The 18,109-nt window shown below is 56.0% G+C and overlaps 2 protein-coding genes across 2 annotated transcripts in view; both read left to right on the top strand.

Annotated features, from left to right (window-relative positions):
• Positions 1 to 3,171: 3,171 nt before the first annotated feature.
• On the top strand, positions 3,172 to 5,115 carry SLC18A3 (solute carrier family 18 member A3). The gene has a single exon (XM_077877048.1). It carries the CDS (start codon positions 3,172 to 3,174, stop codon positions 4,747 to 4,749), a length of 1,578 nt encoding a protein of 525 aa, XP_077733174.1. The 3' UTR covers positions 4,750 to 5,115.
• CHAT (choline O-acetyltransferase) overlaps positions 4,967 to 18,109 on the top strand; it is a 52,805-nt gene continuing 39,662 nt past the window's right edge. Inside the window, 12 exon segments of the mRNA XM_077877047.1 lie at positions 4,967 to 5,028; positions 6,166 to 6,260; positions 6,486 to 6,646; positions 6,648 to 6,731; positions 6,734 to 6,826; positions 7,918 to 7,944; positions 8,970 to 9,050; positions 11,160 to 11,348; positions 12,118 to 12,236; positions 13,606 to 13,659; positions 15,181 to 15,361; positions 17,373 to 17,550. Coding sequence (XP_077733173.1) covers positions 4,967 to 5,028; positions 6,166 to 6,260; positions 6,486 to 6,646; positions 6,648 to 6,731; positions 6,734 to 6,826; positions 7,918 to 7,944; positions 8,970 to 9,050; positions 11,160 to 11,348; positions 12,118 to 12,236; positions 13,606 to 13,659; positions 15,181 to 15,361; positions 17,373 to 17,550 — 1,324 coding nt within the window.

Genomic DNA, 18,109 nt, shown 5'->3' with positions numbered 1-18,109 from the left:
AACCCGGGATTGAGTCTCATGTCAGGCTCCTTGCATGGAGCCTGCTTCTCTCTCTCTCTCTCTCTCTCTCTCTGTGTGTCATGAATAAATAAATAAAATCTTAAAAAAAAAAAAGAAAGAAAGAAATCCTAAACTCGGAGTGCCTGGGTGGCTCAGTCGATTAAGCATCTGCCTTCAGCTCAGGTCATCACCTCGGGGTCCTGGAATCAAGCACCGCATCAGGCTCCCTGTTCAACAGGGAGTCTGCTTCTCCCTCTCCTTCTCCCTCTGCCCCTTGTGCATGTGTGAGAGCTCTCTCTCTCTCTCTCTCTCTCAAATAAATAAATAAAAATCTTTTTAAAAAATCCTAAACTCAAGCCCTTATCTAAATGTTCATACTCTGGGTGTGTGTAGGGCTATCAAACTGTAAAATGCCTAGGCAGCAACTTAGAAAAACAAAAGTTGTTTTTTCTTGAAAGTTATTTTCCTCATCACAAGGTTTCAAACTCAAATGACTGGAAAGCTAGGCAGGTGACATAAATGTGCAAATGTCCCTCAGTTGGAGGGACACTGTGGTAAGCTGAAGAGTGAGTGTGTGCTGACTCAAGGCCTTCAAATAACATTTAAAATAGTTCTGTCACCCTGAAGAGCCTCTTTCCAGTACCCACTTCCTCAGGCGGAATGTAGTGAGTGGGCTTTTCCCTCACCCTTTACTTAACAGAAACAAAGGCTGGAGACTGAGAGAGGCTGTGACTTGCCAAAGGTCAGTCAGAGGCAGATCTGTCCCCATACTGGGGCTCTTTCCCTCTCTCAGAGGGCAGTTTGGCCACCACAGAGCAGGTGCTGGGAACTCTTTAGTGGAAGAGTTTCTCCTCCTTCTTGGGATGCCTGGGTGGGTGGAGAGATTAAGTAACAGGTACCAAAGCCTCTGTCTCTCACCCTGACACCCTGGTCCTATCACCTCATCCCACAGCCATTTCAGGGGCAGCAACTTGCCAATGCCTCCCACCAGCTAGGACAGAGGCTGGAATCTCAATGCCCACCTAACCACAGGGACTAGCCCGGAAGCCAAGATGCCCCTGTACCTTTTACCTGCTCTTCACAAGACCCATTACTGTGAAAGGAAGCTAAAGAACACATTTTACAGACAACAACAAGCACTTCTATCACTCTTACTTTGTTATGTGCCAAGTACCCTAAGCACCAGTTACTCTTATTACATCATTTTACAAATAAGGACACTGGAGGACAAAGAGGTGAAGTAATTCCCTGGCACCCTAACTAGAAAGTGTCAGAGCTGGGAGCCGCCTCGGTCGTCTGTCTCTAAAGCCCAAGTCTGTATACTGCGTCACCCCTGCCTCGTTCTGGGTGGGAGCACACGTATAGAAAGAAGCTGGATTTATGCTAATTTACTTTTGAGACCAAAAGAATGGGAAAATTCTTTCTGACTCTGGAAAAGGGAAACTGTAATCTTAAAGACACAAGTCTCTCAATCTCCACTGCCTTTCTCCTGCCAGCCGGCCGACTGGGAACACAGGCTGGTTGTGCCATCCAGGGTCATTGTTCTTCGGGGGACACATTAGGCCCAGCTCACCGCCAGGGCAGCTCAGGCAGTGTGCAGAGAACGGGGTGTCTGGGCGGTGGGGGCCCTCTCGGAAGGTGAGCTTCCCTTGAGCCTCGGGTCAGAGGAAAGCTGCCGGATCCTGCCGTGGGAGTGGGCGCGGCGCCCACTCGGGCTCTCTTACAACTGCGAGAGAGGACCCCGGCCACGTCACGCCCGGAGCCCACCGGAGACTTGGAGGCAGCTTTGTAGATTTAGGGGCAGGGGTCTGGGGAGGAGGGGGTGTGAATGGGGGCGGGGGCTCGCTGAAGCGGGTGGAGGGCTAGTTCCAGTGCCCAGAGCACCTGGAAGGAGTTACGGCGGGGCGGGGGTCAGGAGGAGGGCGAGGAGGAGAGGCGGAGCTGGGGGACCCGGACGGCTGAAGCAGAAAGGGGGAGGACCTGCCGAGAGAAGGTGGCGGAGCAGTACCGGAGCGGGGGCGGGGCCGGGCTGACATTTAGGGCCCTGGGGGGAGCGAGGCGACTTCTCCCCTCGGTCCCCAGAAGCTCGTAGTCAGGGATTCTCTGCCGTGACATTCTCCCGAAGGGCCGGTCTGTCGGAACCCGGCCCAGCAGTCTCTGCGTCTCCCCCTCCCTTCCTGGGGGTGAAGGGGCCAGGGGGTGGGGCCAGAGAAAGGGCTGGGGGATCCGTACCGGCCCCCCACCAAGCGCCGCCCCGCCATGCAGCTGCGAGAACAGAGGGACGCAGCCACCGCTCACCTCGGGGGCTCTTTGCCCGCTGTGCGCGGAGATCCAGGCTGAGGCGGAGATCTGCAGCCCTCGGCGCCCTCCTCCAGCCGGGCGGGGGAGAGCGGCCGCTGCGCGACCCCTGGGGAGGGGGGCAGAGAGGGCGCCCCCCGCCCCCCGTCCCCCGGGTCCTAGAACTGGGCAGGGGCCGGGGAACAGACAGCCCGCTCCTAGCGCGGCGCATCCATCCTCTGGGGCTTGGCCAAGACCAAGGGGTCTTCTTACCAAGACCCTTCTCTAGGGTTCCCAGTCCCGGCGCCTCCGGGAAGGGGACCCCGGCCCGGCCGCGCCCCGCCCCCGGCCCCCGGCCCCCGCCCCGCCGACGTCGCATTAGCATGAGCGACGCAAGTGGCCCGGGCACCACTTGGGGGCCGAGACTCGCCGCGTCACAGCCCCGAGTGGAAAGGAAAGAAAGGAGGCGGCGGCGGAGGAGGCAAGAGCGCACGCGAGGGGAGGGAGAGCGGCGGCGGGCGGCGGGCGGCGGCATCATGCCCCTCGGCCCGCGCGGGCGGCCCTGCAACGCCTCGGGGACGGCTCCCCGCGAGCCAGAGGCGCGGCGTGCTCGGTCGCTGGCCCCGGCCCCTCGGCTCGCCCGCCTTCCCTGAGCGCCCTGAGGCCAGCGGCGGCCGGTCCCGGCTCGGCTCGCAACAGCCGCGGCGTCTCGAGGGGCAGGGTCTTCGCCTTTCCCGGGACACAGGGCCATGAGCCCCGCAGCCACCTGAGACTCCGGGGGCGCCGCGCCGCGCGGACCGCGCCCGCGAACTTCCGTGCCCGGGTCTCCGCGCTGCAGGGCGCCCGCGCTCGGCCCGGCGAAGGCGTCCCGGGAAGAGCGGCGGAGCAGAGGCGATGGAACCCGCAGCGTCCGCGGGCCGGGGCCGGGGCCGGGGCCGGGGCCGGGGTCCCCTCCGAGCTGCCCGGGCGGCCGCCGTCAAGCTGTCCGAGGCGGCGGGCGCGGCGCTGCAGGATCCCCGGCGGCATCGGCGCCTGGTGCTGGTCATCGTGTGCGTGGCGCTGTTCCTGGACAACATGCTGTACATGGTCATCGTGCCCATCGTGCCCGACTACATTGCCGGCATGCAAAAGGCCCGCAGGCCCACCCCGGGCACCGAAGTGTCCACTCCGGCCAGCGTCAGCGCCAACAGGGGCAACACCTCAGAGTCCCCGACGGCGGCGACGGAGAATGAGGACGTGAAGATCGGGGTGCTGTTTGCCTCCAAGGCCATCCTGCAGCTGCTGGTGAACCCCCTGAGCGGACCCTTCATCGACCGGATGAGCTACGATGTGCCGCTGCTCATCGGCCTGGGGGTCCTGTTCGCTTCCACCTTGCTGTTCGCGTTCGCCGAGGACTACGCTACGCTCTTCGCTGCGCGCAGCTTGCAGGGCCTGGGCTCGGCCTTTGCGGATACGTCCGGCATTGCCATGATCGCCGACAAGTATCCCGAGGAGCCCGAGCGCAGTCGCGCGCTGGGCGTGGCTCTGGCCTTCATCAGCTTCGGCAGTCTAGTGGCGCCACCCTTCGGGGGCTTCCTCTACCAGTTCGCGGGCAAGCACACGCCCTTTCTGGTGCTGGCCGCTGTCTCGCTGCTCGACGCGCTTTTGCTGCTGGTGGTGGCCAAGCCCTTCTCCGCCGCGACGAGGGCGCGGGCCAACCTGCCGGTGGGCACACCCATCCACCGCCTCATGCTGGACCCTTACATCGCGGTGGTGGCCGGGGCACTCACCACCTGCAACATCCCTCTTGCCTTCCTCGAACCTACCATCGCCACGTGGATGGAGCACACGATGGCGGCATCTGAATGGGAGACCGGCATGGCCTGGCTGCCAGCCTTTGTGCCGCACGTGCTAGGCGTCTACCTCACCGTGCGCCTGGCGGCGCGCTACCCGCACCTGCAGTGGCTGTATGGAGCACTCGGGCTGGCAGTGATCGGAGCCAGCTCCTGCGTGGTGCCTGCCTGCCGCTCCTTCGCTCCGCTAGTGGTCTCGCTCTGTGGCCTCTGCTTTGGCATTGCGCTCGTTGACACGGCGCTGCTGCCCACCCTCGCCTTTCTCGTGGACGTGCGCCACGTCTCGGTCTACGGCAGCGTCTATGCCATCGCTGACATCTCCTATTCCGTGGCCTATGCGCTCGGGCCTATCGTGGCGGGCCACATAGTGCATTCGCTCGGTTTTGCGCAACTTAGCCTTGGCATGGGCCTGGCCAACCTGCTCTACGCGCCCGTCCTGCTGCTGCTGCGCAACGTGGGCCTCCTGAGGCGCTCCCGCTCGGAGCGCGACGTGCTGCTGGAGGAGCCACCGCAGGGTCTGTATGATGCTGTGCGCCTGCGTGAGCGCCCGGTGTCGGACCCGGACGGCGCACCCCGAAGCCCTTCGGGCCCCTTTGACGAATGCGAGGACGTCTACAACAATTACTACACCCGCAGCTAGCAGCCCCGCTACTCCTCCAGGCCACCCCCCCACCCGCCCACCCGCCCACCTCTTGGGTCAAGGTGGCTTCAGGCTCAGGGCCGGCCCCTTCCAACGAGTATTCCACAGCCTCCACAGCCTCGCCCGTCTTGACTTCCTCGTCGGGGTCCCCCGTCTATGACCCTTTCTGTGTCACCCTCCCTCCCGTCCAGTGGGGCATAGAGCACAGAGGCATGCGATGCGATACTGGTCCTGCGGAGACAAAGAGGTGCGCGAGGCGCCACCTCGGGGCTCCTCTGTGTAGAACCGTGCGTCTGTCTGTCTTTCCTCCCATTTCTCTCAGTGCCAAGTTGGCGCCCTGCACCGCGGTGCTTCCGGCCCGAATCAATAAACTATATCTGTTCGAGACCGAGTCTCTTTACTGATGAGGGTGGGCGGCCGGGCACAGGGCCAGGGCAGAGGGGAGGGTGAGCTGGGTCTAGCCCTAACACAGGTCTGGGCCTGGCAAGCACTAGGGACGCCTGTGGCTCTTTTGCTACCTAGTAGAGGAGGTAGAAATAAAGCAAATCCAGCAAAGGCTCCCACCTTCGGACACCACTTCCTTTTAGCCCGCGACAGCCCCTCCCTCCCAGCCCCAACGCAGCGCCCCAGGGTGCCGCCCGGGGGAGCCTGAGGACCCGCTATCTCCGGGTGCGCTAGGCACCGCCCCTTGAGGACACTCCCTGTGTCAGTCACTGGGCTTTGAAGCGTCAGGGGTGGGCCTCCCTTTAGCGTGGCATCCTGCCGGGTCCAGGCTCGGTGAGGAGTAGGGGCCGACCTGTTCCTGGCAGAGGTCGATCTCTGTCATGTGTGTTTGTCAGAGAGCTAGGCTCTATCCTGCGAGGAGTGGGGGAGAGGTTGGTGTGTCTGCTATGACCTGGCTGTGCGGGTCTGAGTCGTAAGGGAAGAGGGTGCCAATGTGGGAGCTGGCGCCACCCCCTTTACCCCCACCCTTACCCCTGCCTTGGTGGAAGCATCTGGCCAAGGCTGTCAGAAGTCTCCCCACCTTGAGTGCTGGTCTCTGGAGCTGCAGGCCCCGGTTTGCAGGCCACTCCCAGTCCTGGAGTCTGCGGCCTGATTGAAGGCCGAGGAGCCCTACAATTCTGGCATGGAGAGGCAGCAGAGTTGGGGTACACCTATGTATTAATCAATGCCTCTGAGAGTCCTCACTACTGGTGTGTGCACATCTGTCCTCTGATCGCGTGTTGGGCTGGGTGTGTGTTTGGGCAGGGTCTGTCTTTGTGGGTCTGTCTGTGTGTGTTGCTGTGTAAGGATCTTTATCTGGGGTGGGGTGGGGGAGGAGTGCTTTGTCTGGGAGGACTGTATGCCTCTGGCTGCGTGTCTGTAAGCATCCCCAGGTCTGTATCTCCACTCCTCCCCACCCCCTCCTCCCCATAGTGCCAGCAAGGAAGGAGGACCTCCAGTGATCAACAAACAGAATGATGATGATGATGATGATGATGATGATGATTATCATTTTGAAAGGATTTGTAGTATGATTTGAGCCTGGCCTAGACGGCGGGGAGGGGACAGATTTCCCCAGACCCAACCCTTCCCCCAGGATTGTGCGGACGCAGCCGGGGCTAGGATAATGGAGTTGGGAGAGCACAGGGACTGGGGAAGGCTGGGCAGGGGGCAATGAGCACGGGCCGGGCAATGTTCTGCACCCCGTTTTCCTGCCTGGATTCCGCTGCCTTGACACAAACTCGTTCGGGGAGCCGTCCGAGCCGGGGCAGGGGGCCTGGAGGTGGGATCGCCGCAGGCGGCGGGGGTGGGGGCGAGGACGGAGGAGCGGGAGAAACGGGGTGGGGCTGAGGGAGGGAAGAAAAAGAGACGGGAGGGAGGAGGAACAGGACGCAGGAGAAGGCAGGCGCGGCCGGTCCGCTGGCATCCAGTGGGGAGGCCGCGGGGACGGCGACGTCGGAGGCTCGACCGCGGACCGAGGCCCCCACCCCCGGACTGCTGACGCGCCCCTGGATCCCTTCCGGCCGACACTCCCGCGCCCAGTCTTGCCTGGTGCCCGGGTACGGTGGCCAACGCGGCGGCACCGGGAGCACAGGTGAGAGGGGCTGGGCGGGAGAGCGCCGCGCCGGGAGCGGAGCGCGGGGAGCCGAGGGCGGTGGAGGAGGGCTCCGTCCAGGGAAGGCGCCGGGGCCCGGAGGCCCCAGGATCCGCGGCATTTGCCGAGGGCTGAACCCAAGTGGCCGTCGGGGAAGCGCCGGGAGATTGTGGGATTCCGCGGCTCTGGCGCTTCCCCACGGATTGTGGAGGCAGAAGGACCGGGAGCAGGACCGGGAGCAGGACGGCGAGAAGTTCGGGGGAAAGGGCTTGGAGAGGCTTGGTCATCATGCTCCGCGCCTCCACGTGCGTGTCCTCACTTCTCTATTCTGGATCCCCATCTGCTAAATGCCAAGGTCTGCATTTTGTGTGCCCAGTCAGGGCGTCTGCAGGCCTCACCGGGACCCCTCTGATTTGCGGGTACGCACCCGACTGGCGCGGAGGTGGGAGGTGGGGAGCAGCCTCAGGTGGCAAGTGTGAGCTAGGTCCCAGGGAGTCCCTACATGGTGCCTGTGTTGAGGAGGCCGAGCTCCGATTGGGCCTCAAGTTCAGAGGAGAGACCCCCCCACCCCCTTCCCGGCAGCCTTGGGAAGCCAGGCTGGTGGCAGCATGGATTGGAGGGCATCAGAGGCAAAAAGATACGCATACATATCCGCATTCACCGCCTAATTCCTGGCCCTGGGGGGGGGGGGGGGAAGCAGCCCCCTGCCCAGCAGGGACCAGGCCCTCCCATTTGGTCCCCAGGAAGCCATAGTGCTCCAACCTCACACCTCTCCAAGATATGGGGTGTCCAGTCACACTAGGACCTTTACCAACTTGACCTTGCCCTCACTGACCTTTCCAAATTCTACAGCCCTGCTGTGGACCCTAACTTGTATACCACTGTTTCCATTTTGCTGGGTGTAGGGGCAATGACAATGCTGTTCAGCAGGTCTGGGGACCACCTAGTGCACAGCATCCTGGCATGGAGTTCATGTAGGTTCTGTATTCTCTGCTAGTACTGCCAGGCAGCCCCAGGCTTCTCCATTCCTGAGCCTGATTCATCATCTTTCTGGAAGCTCTGTCCTTGGGTCAGCTGCGCCTAGAGCCTAGCCCCCACCTGGGCTATGCTTGCCTGGGGTGGGGTGGGGTGGGGGTGGGGGATAAAATGGACTAAACATCAGCTTTAGGCTCTTGGGAGAGAATAGGGGATGGATGAGTAGAAATCATGAGTGTGTCACTCTGAGGCTCTGCTTTGGGAATATGCTGAGGGTAGAGGGTAGTCTTAAATAGGCCTTTGCCCCTCTTGTCTTGGGTCACTTCTACTGCAAATAAAAAAATTAATCCATTTCTCTCCAGGCTGAGTCAGGTGACCCCTAGAGTCCTGGACTGCCCAGCTGCCCTGTAGCATCTCCTCAGTGTTCCCATGCCACCTTCACTAGGGGCCTGCAAACCAGAGATTGCCTAAGTCACAGTCCATCCAGCAGGCCCCAGGGACCTCCACCACAACCCCTGTCTTGGCCACAGGCCAGGCTCCCGGTCAGCCCAGAGAGCCTCCTGGAGCCCACAGCCTCAGAGGACATGTATTCATTTACCCGTGCATTCATGCAAGCATGCGGTCCTTCAATTCAGCTGCCCAACACTGATCCTACTCCATGCTAGTCACTGGCTAGGTCCCAGAGGTGAAGCCCTGAACACAACAGGAGAAGCTCGCAGTCTAGTAGGAGAGATCTTAATCAGCAAAACATGTATCTGTTGAGTCCTAGGCAGGAACAAAGCAAGTGCTCTGCCAATGACCCCTTTATGATTTGGAGTGAGCAAGCCCAACAGGCTCCTTCCCATTCTGGCCTAGGGTGGTCAGTTGAGTCTGGGTGACAGTCTTATGGAATAGGTATCAGCTAAAGACTTGCTTTAGACCCCACTCTAACTTCTTTGGGGACTCGGAAAGGACACGTGGTTAGGGAGGCTGGTCTGGAGGTTGGGAGATTGGGACCTGCAGTGAGGTCCTGTGTGACTGGGGCCCATGTCTAGCTCTGGCTTCCTTACAGGGTAGGGGTGGAGGGTTAGACTATGGAAGGTAAAAGGGTCCATGACAACTCTATGTGGCTATTGTACTGATGTCTCCCTGCTTCTTGGTCCTCAGGTCTGCACCTCTGCTTCCCCAGCCAGGAGTCACCAAGATGCCTATACTGGAAAAAGCTCCCCATAAGACAGCAACAAAAACTCCCAGCAGTGAGGAGGAGCCTGTGAGTGACTTTTAGAGTCCTGTCTCTCATCCCTGCCCTCCCCACTTACATACCCCTGCTTCCAGAATAGTCCTGTATGGGACTGGCCTCAGCACTTGCCTGGCCACTAGCCCTGTCCTCTCTTGGGCATGAAGCCCAGGCTGCAGTCTTGCCCTGAGGCTGCTGAGGATCCTGGGAGAGCCTGGAGGGCCTAGGAGTGGCTTCAGGCAATGTTGAAGAAATGCTAATAGCCACATCCTTATTCCTAAGGCCAGGAAGAGCCCCTGACCTGGGCTAGATACTCTTCTCCCTAGGCTTTTCCTTTCCCCAGGTTTCACTTCCAAAGGCTTTGATTCTGGTGGAGTTGTTAGGGTAAGACTGAACTCTCTAAGCCTTGTCACATCCCAGCCTCAGCTGCTGGCTCAGTCCTGGAGCCTTAGGCACCATCTTCCCCACTGGCCTAAGACACTGCCACTCTCCTTAGGTAGGCATCCTCCTTCCCCACCTTCTTAAGCGATGGAGCAGCACATCTGATCTCCAGATTGTTGAAGCATCGGCCCCTCTGCTACATTTGTCTTCTTGCCACCTCTTTACCCGGGGCTTCATTTGAAACCCTAATCAGAATTTTTTGGATTCTCCCCATGAAATTGCTCACCATGTTGCCCTGACTTTTACAGCTCACGAACGTGTCTGTTGTTGAGTCTGGTCCATGGCATGCCCTTTCCTTGAGAGCAGGCGTTCTCTCTCCATTGTCCCTAAGTACAGTCCAGGGCTTGGTTCACATGAAGTGCCTGTGAAATGTGTACTGACCTGAGACCCTAGGGTCCAAAGATTCTCAGTACATGTCCCTGTCTCCAGCCCCAGGCCTCGGCTAGAAGCCCAGGAGAATCTAGAGAGAAGCCCCATGGGACTGAGATGTATGAGCCAAGATTTCCTGCCTCATTCCATTTTACCCATCACTGATTCCCTATGACTGAGCCCCAGAACACTATCAGAGCCCTGAGGAAAGGTACCCTGTCTCTAGCACAGACTCCAGACAGGCCTGCTGACACTCTTGGCAAGGCCACCATCTGGGCTGTGCTTGCCCACTCCCCCACCACACAGACCCCCAGACCCCAAGAGAAGGAAAAGGGAAACAGAATGGCTGGTTGGGGGGCCTGAACCTGGCTTTCTTGAAGTGGACTAAACAACCTAGAATGCTGCCCAGACCACCCTCATCCTTGAGCATTCGCTGGGGCAGGAGCAGCCCATAACTGGCAATGACCTCTCCCTTCCTCCCTCTAGGGCAGTGAGCCCTAAAGACAAGATCGGGCAGGCAAGGACTCCCATTCTTTCATCAGCACAGGCTCCCATACTGGTCCCTGTCTGCTCAGGGCTGCTGCAGCAGGAGCCAAGCAGAGGCAAGCATTCAATGGGTCCCTTTACTCCACAGCCTGGCCCCACCACCCCAAGGAGAAAAACCCCTGAAAGAAGGTGGCCCCTACCACCAATTTTGTAAACTTGAATCTGTAATATGAAAAGTTGTGGTTTCTGACTGTGACTAGCTCAGTGAGGAAGAAGGAAAAGGAGGAGATGTAAAAGAGCCAGTCTCTCCTTGAGTATAACACCCTTTGTGTCCAGAGATAAACTAGCTTCTGAAGCCCCAGCTGGGAACAATTCCTAAATTAACAGTGACCAACAGCCAATATCAAGACCTATTCTTTGTGGTTTAAAAGCATTTTCATATAGGATCTCTTTGATCCTATGAGAAGTAGAGGCTATTAACACCCATTTTACAAGGGAGGAAACTGAGGCACAGAAGGGAGGTGGTTTGCTTAAGATCACGCAGCTTGTCAGCATCAGGGTCAGTGCATGAACTCAGTACAAACATCAAGGTCTTCTCCTCTACACTTTATCCCCTCTTGGGGGCAGGGCTAAGGTACCAGAAAAAATGACAGGAGCTTCTTAAAGTCAGAATTCTGCTGAGCTGAGCCCTGGAAATAGGCAAGACTCAAGATAGGGAACAAGGATGGGGACTGATGGAGACACCAACTGGAGACCAACTTGGGGACAGGCATGGTCTAATGCCCACTGATGGGCCCCACATAAGAACAGGCATAGAAGGTGCCTATGAACTTTCTCTTCCAGAAGTTGCCAAAACTTCCAGTGCCCCCACTGCAGCAGACCCTGGCCACTTATCTGCGATGCATGCAGCACCTAGTACCTGAGGAGCAGTTCAGGAGGAGCCAGGCCATCGTGCAGCAGTTTGGGGCCCCTGGTGGCCTTGGTGAGACCCTACAGCAGAAGCTCCTGGAACGACAGGAGAAGACTGCCAATTGGGTAAGAGTTATTGAGAGGGGCAGACTGCAGGGAGCTGGCAAGGGTGCAGTGCAGACAAGGGACCCACAGGGTGGGGGACAGGGAGTAGACTTAAAGACAGGGATTTGGATGAAGGGCAGGTAAGCAACAAAGATGGGACAGATTGGGGGAGAGGGAAGAGAAGAGAAACAAGGGTATTGCAAGGGGCAAAAATGAAGGACAGACAGGATGGGGACCAAGAAGGGACAGATGGGAATAGAGTTGAAGTGATGGAGAGAGACAGGGTATAGAGGTGGAAGACAATGGGGGTCAGGGATGGGGGAATGGATAGGAGAGCGTAAGAGATAGAAATGGGGCAACAAGGTAAGACAAGGGACAGAGATGGAGACAGACGGGGGACAGAGATGGGACAGCAGAAGATGGGGATTAGCTCAGGGAAGCAAAGAAGAGGGCAAAGCAGGAATAGAGCACACGTAGGATGGGCAGGGGACAGGGATGAAGTACCAAACACCCAGAATAGGAAACTGGGATGGAAGAGAGAAATGGCATGGGGCAAAGATGAAGGTCAGTCATGGTGGACCAGAGAGCACACAGTTCCCCTAGCACATACCTGGGGCACAGTGTGTGTTTGTAGAGCGAATGAATGAGGTGTATGATCCAACAAAGTGTCCCAATTGTCTCGTGGGGCTGCCAGGATGGGACTGGCACTCTTCACAGGCAAGGTGATCTTGTTCAGAGGGGTGTGTATGACCGCTGGGAGTAATGGCGCCCCTCTCATTCTCCCCAACAGGTGTCTGAATACTGGCTGAATGACATGTATCTCAATAACCGCCTGGCCCTGCCTGTAAACTCCAGCCCAGCAGTGATCTTTGCCCGGCAGCACTTCCAAGATACAAGTGACCAGCTAAGGTGAGGCCACCATGCTCCTAGGTTCACAGCTTGAGAGTCTGCCTGGGGCCTAGCCCCAGCACCAGGAAGAAAAGATCGAGGCTTGTGCCTTGGCTGAGCTTTCTAAGGCCAAATGCCCCTGAGACAGAGGCTGTCCAGGCTGTGGTCCAGGAAATAGGTTAGATGAGGTTGCTATGTGAGTGACAAACACCCAGTCTTTCTCAGAACATATTTATTTGGGGTGGGGTGGGCACTAGAGGAGGTCATGGGCTCCCAGGTGTTCCCATAGCATTCTCCACCTGGCTGAGGCTCTGGAAGGAGGTGTGTATCCTCTGACCCCACCAATACTTGAGGCTCGGACTTGTCCCTTGGATGCACTGCCCCAGGCTGTCTGAGACGACCTCTGCTGTGCCCCCACCAGCCCACAGCTCTCAACAGAGGCTCCAAGGGGGTGGAAATGGTTCTTTCCTGCCAGCTGCCGCCACCAGAGCCTCTGCCATCTGCTGCAATTTCAGGGCTCACTGAGCCACTGGAATGGCCTCTGGGCCCACTGATGTTGACTGGGGGGTTGCGGGGGAGCAGGAGGGGCGATGAACATATACACAGGGATGTGGCAGGGAGGAAGGGTCTTCCTACAGTGGTCTCGCAGATCCAAACCCAATGGCACAGCACAGGGACAGCTCAGAGAAGAAAAGAAAAACAAAAACAAACAAAAGAGGAGGGGCCTACATTGGCCTATGAGCAGGACTCAGCTGTGCCAGGAAAACCCTCATCCCCTCCTTCCTCATGGGGACTAGCCCAACCCAGCTGCTGGTCAGACAGCCTGCAGCCTGGACCTCCCATGGGCAAAAGGAAGTGTGCAGATAGATGGATGAACAGCTTCTGAAAACAATTGTCAAGCTGCATCCAAGGGGTCAGGGTCATCATCCATGGACAGTTAAGATGACACAGTCCTATGGCACAGTCCTGTGGTGACTTTTCTTTCCCCTAGCACCCACTTTCATTTTCATTAGCACTAAGGGGACCAAATTATTGACTTTTCCTAGGAGGCTGGATTTCCCCAAACCTGGGTTCCCGGTCTAGCTCAGCCCCAGCACAGGCCTTTCCTAGGGACAACCCCCACCCCTGACCATCCAGCCTTCTCCTGCCTGCTCTGTGGCCTCTCCCAGCTTCCTCTCCTAACTCTTCTCCTCCTCCCCATTTACCCTCCAGGGCCCCCTCCTCCTAGTTATCTCCACAAGACCATTTTAATCCAAGGCTTGTGAAAGACTGGCAGCATGCCTGCAGCAGGGTCGGGGAGGGATGGTTGAGCTTGAGAGAGGGATGTGGAGTAGAAGGAGAGGAGAGTGGGAGAGAGGGAAGGAGCCTGAGCCCTGATCTCTCTCTGCAGGTTTGCAGCCAGCCTGATCTCTGGTGTGCTCCACTACAAGACGATGCTGGACAGGTAGGTTGGGGCCAGCCTGGGAAGGGTAGTGCCTGAATTTGGCACAGCCTGTTGAGTCATCTGTCTCCCTGCCACACTAGCCACAGAGCTCCCAGAAGGCAAAGACCTTGTCTTTTTCCAGCCCTGGATTCCCGGGTCCTGTCACAGGGCAGGTAGACTCCTCACCCCTTCCCCATCCCAACTCCTCCAGCATCAGGATAATGTTAACCCCAGCTAACATGACTGAACATTAATGGTTCCTTTTCCTAGGGTGATCACTGTCCTTCCTTGATCTCTTTAAAATGCTATGTGCCTCAGGAATTTAGGGGATGCATGAGAAGGCAGAGAAGGAGTCATGGGAGTGAGGTGATGGTGGATTCATCCTTGCTAGTTGCCAATTGAGGGGAATGATCTCCCCACGCTGAGCCTATGTACCAGGCTTCAACCTCTCTGGTTTCCTCTCCAGCTTGGACAGGTGTTCCTCAGATGATCTGTGGTGAAGGACCAATGTATTTTTTAACTTTATGAAATGTAAAACACTACAAAAATGAATTCACAGTAAAATGGTACAAAGGCATAGAATACACAACCACATATTTTGTTTTTATTTTAGATTTAACACACATAGAATTCCTCAGTTAACTTGCTATAAAAGTTTCTGAGAACTGCTTCTGCTTCTTAGAGTTCTGAGCGGCATCTGCACTTTGAGCAGCAGGGCCAGGGACACCATACCCTCACTCTGCCCCAGCTAATCTCAGGGCTGCCTCTTATCCTCAGGGCTCAGTTCCCACCTGGTCCTTGTCACCCTGTCTCACTACCTGAAACCCTCTCATTTATCAGCTTGCTGCTTGTTGTCTACGCCCCACTTACACATCCCAGGATCTGTGTCCCATCACTCATGTTTTGTTTGCCACTATAACCCCAGATCATAGAAATAAATGTGCCTGGCACAGAGGAGTGCTCAATAAAATGTGTTGCCTGAGAGGGAGGGAAGGAGAGAGAGTGGAGAGACAGAGGGAGAAGGAGAAGGAGCAGGGAGGGAGGAAGGGGAGAGAGCTAGAGGGAGAAAGAAGGAGAAGAGAGAGGAGGAAGTGGCAGATCAGAAGGGAAGGGAGCGAGTAAAGAACACAAGAGATGCTGAGACCTCAGAAGAAAGAACTTTCTACCTTGAACTCAGAGAAGGCTTCTAGAAGAGATGATGGAAGAGTAGGCTCCTGAAAAAGTAGGAGTTTTCTGAACACGTTCGTTGAGCACAGGGGTGGGGTGAAGGCATGCCAAGCAAAGATCAGCACGAGTGAAGTCATGAGGGCAAATATGAAAGTTCTGTACATGTAGTGCCCGAGGCAGTGATGAGGAGACTCCCAGAGGCTTGAGAAAACCCTGAGGACCCCTCCATGGGCTGTGGAAACACAGGACTCCACCACTTCAGAAAGTGGCTCTTTGACTGCCATCCTAATGCAGTTCTGGTGTTTGTGCCCTGCTTTGCCTAATCAAGTCAAGTAGACCCAATTCTGATCCCCTGCTTCCCTCGCTGCTCTCCAGCCACTCCATCCCTCCTGACTGTGCTAAGGGCCAGCTGTCAGGGCAGCCACTTTGTATGAAGCAATACTACGGGCTTTTTTCCTCCTACCGGCTCCCCGGCCACACCCAGGACACACTGGTGGCCCAGAAGAGCAGTGTCATGCCCGAGCCAGAGCACATCATCGTGGCCTGCTGTAACCAGGTAAGTGGCCTGGCCCTCTCTGCTGCAGCCTCTCCGCCCTGGGGAGGATGCATGAATACATATCAGTTCCTGTTTCACCAGGGATGCTCAGCCTCCCCTTGGAGGCACTCAGTGAGTTAGGATAGAGTAGGTTCTCTCAACTCCTGGTCAGTCCCATTTATCTCCCATGAGTACAAGGAGAGTCATCGATTGAGAATGACTTCAGTGGGCTCCCATTTTGGCCCTGACCAGCCAGGTCAGCGGGTCTGAATGGATGGTGGGCTTTTAATGAGACCCAGCGTGGCCTCAGCAACTCCTCATGAATAACCCAGGTGGCGGCCTTCCTGGAGACCACACACAGAAGATGGACACCTTTACGGACTGACTGTCCAGACCTCCATGTCCAGGTGCTAGGCTCAGCACTTACTCATCCCTCCTGATTCAGTAGTGACCTGCAGAGGTGCTTGGAATCCCCATCTGACAGAAGAGGAAATGAGGCCTCAAACAAGTTGAGTGGCCTGTCCAAGGCTGAGAAGGCCTTATAGGCCTGGCCAGTACCGCCTGCTCATACCCTGCCTCCTGCAGCTCAGGTCTTCACACTGGCTTCCAGGAGCCCACAAGGGCCCGTGAGGACCCAGGAGACAGGCTAAGCATGTAGGTTCCTGACCCCTTAGCAGCACTCATCAGACTATAGATTCTCTATATTGAGCTTCCACCTAATTATTTCATCTGACAAGAAGCTGTTTTGGGGGTTCTTTGTTTTGTTTTGTTTTGGTTTTTGTTTTTGTTTTGGTTTGGTTTGGCTTTGGGTTTTAGTGGGGTTTTTTTGTTTGATGTTGTTTTTGTTTCTTTTTTTTTTCTTCTAAAACCCAAGTTTGACACCTACTCTAGAGATTCCCCTGCTATTTGTGCTACCATGTTTTCTTCTTGGGTTCACCTGGCACTTTCAGTCTAAGATAGAAGCTCAGTGAAAGTCTGCCATCCTAGGTTGGCTATTCCCACCAGAAGCCTCCCTGATGCAGTTTGGCCACAAATAAGAACTTTTCTCCATCTTCATTAAAAAGTCAAACTCAGAATTTCCCAGCTCCTGGATGCTGTACTATTCATCCATTCCAGAAATACTCTCAGGGCTCCTGCTCTGGACCAGGCCATGTATCTGCTGCTCAGGGCATGAGACCAGGCACTCATATCAACTGGCAGAAAAGGGATCTTGACTTGGGGCTAGGGATAAGACTTTTCACGAAGCCCAAGACCTTAGCTTCAAAGCTCCTGAATGACAGACAGCTCACAGGCCTCATTTGGAACACACACATGCACACATGTATATGCGCACACATAAGGATAGAGCATTTTGCATGTTTTCCATTTTAATCTTCCTCTGCATATTATTTGCTAACTTGCTTTTTTTCTCCACTCACCATTGTGTTTGATGTCTATCCCTGTAGCTGTATCTAGAACTAGTTTATTCCTATTTATTGCTGAGTGGATGTGCACTAGATGAATACACTACATCTAACTTAGCTGTTCCTCTGCTGAAAAATATTTGGTCTCTCTCTACTGTTTTGCTATTGCAAATACAGCCTAAATGCACACTCCTTCACATGTCTTCTGGGCATGAGAGTATATGTTTCTTCAAGCCTTAGGTTAAAGTATGTATTTATAAGAGTAGTTGCTGCTGAATCATAAGGTATGCACAATTTAGCTGGACAGACATTGCCCTCCAATAGTAGTTGTAGCAATTTATACTTAATTCCCCACAAACATAATAGTTTTACATGAAGTGAGAACCACAGAAGAAAGTTTTATTTTAGCTAAGTTTAATCTGGCCTTCTTTGATTTGGGGAAGCCTGGAGTCCAGCACAGTCAACAGCATTGGGTAGGTCCCCAACTTGTGACTGTTCAGAACCATCACATACCTTAAGATCCGGGGCCTGAGTATCCCCCACCTGTGCTCACAGGTGAAGGCTCAGTGAAGGCCCTTCACCTTGGGCCAGCTGCTATGAGTGACGTGTTTGACCTGTTTCCCCCACAGTTCTTTGTCTTGGATGTTGTCATTAATTTCCGCCGTCTCAGTGAGGGGGATCTGTTCACTCAGTTGAGAAAGATAGTCAAAATGGCTTCCAACGAGGATGAACGCTTGCCTCCAATCGGCCTGCTGACGTCAGAAGGGAGGAGCGAGTGGGCTGAGGCCAGGACGGTCCTCGTGAAAGGTTAGCAGCAGTGCCCAGCACGTCTCCACGCTCATCTCATCATCATGCCCATTGGCTTTCCTTCCTCTACAGTCGGGCACCATGCCTCATCCCCATTTGCCATAGCATGGGGCGCTCAGGCCTCCCTCCAACTCAGGACCTGACAACAAGTCAGCTGAGGATCCTGGAAGCTGACGGCACATTTTGTACCCTCATATTTCATTGGGAAATATTCTAGCTTCCTGGGTGAGACTGGTGAGAGCTTCCGGGTGAGACTGACTAGCACTGGAATCTTGGGATGTCTGGGAATATTGAGGGAGGAAAGATTTTGAGCTGGAGGAAGGCTGGCTACAATTAAGCAGTTGTGCTTTACTGGTGGGCAGGGATGGTACTCGTTTTAGGGGTCCGAGTCACTGGGAGAGCTGTCACATGGAGATATGGGATAGAGCCCAGATCTGGGAGGGTGGCTCACTGCCTTCTTCACGTGATTTCTCAGTCCTCAAACTTTTCATCTTCAAACTGACCTATCCTTCTGGATGGCTGCTGCTCTTATGAAAGTTTCTAAGCATTCTCATAAGAA

Source organism: Canis aureus, chromosome 29 (assembly GCF_053574225.1).
Source record: "Canis aureus isolate CA01 chromosome 29, VMU_Caureus_v.1.0, whole genome shotgun sequence".
In the NCBI taxonomy this organism is placed as follows: Eukaryota; Metazoa; Chordata; class Mammalia; order Carnivora; family Canidae; genus Canis; species Canis aureus.
The sequence above is the reverse complement of the archived record's forward strand: the minus strand, read 5'-3'. Positions and strand labels throughout refer to the sequence as shown.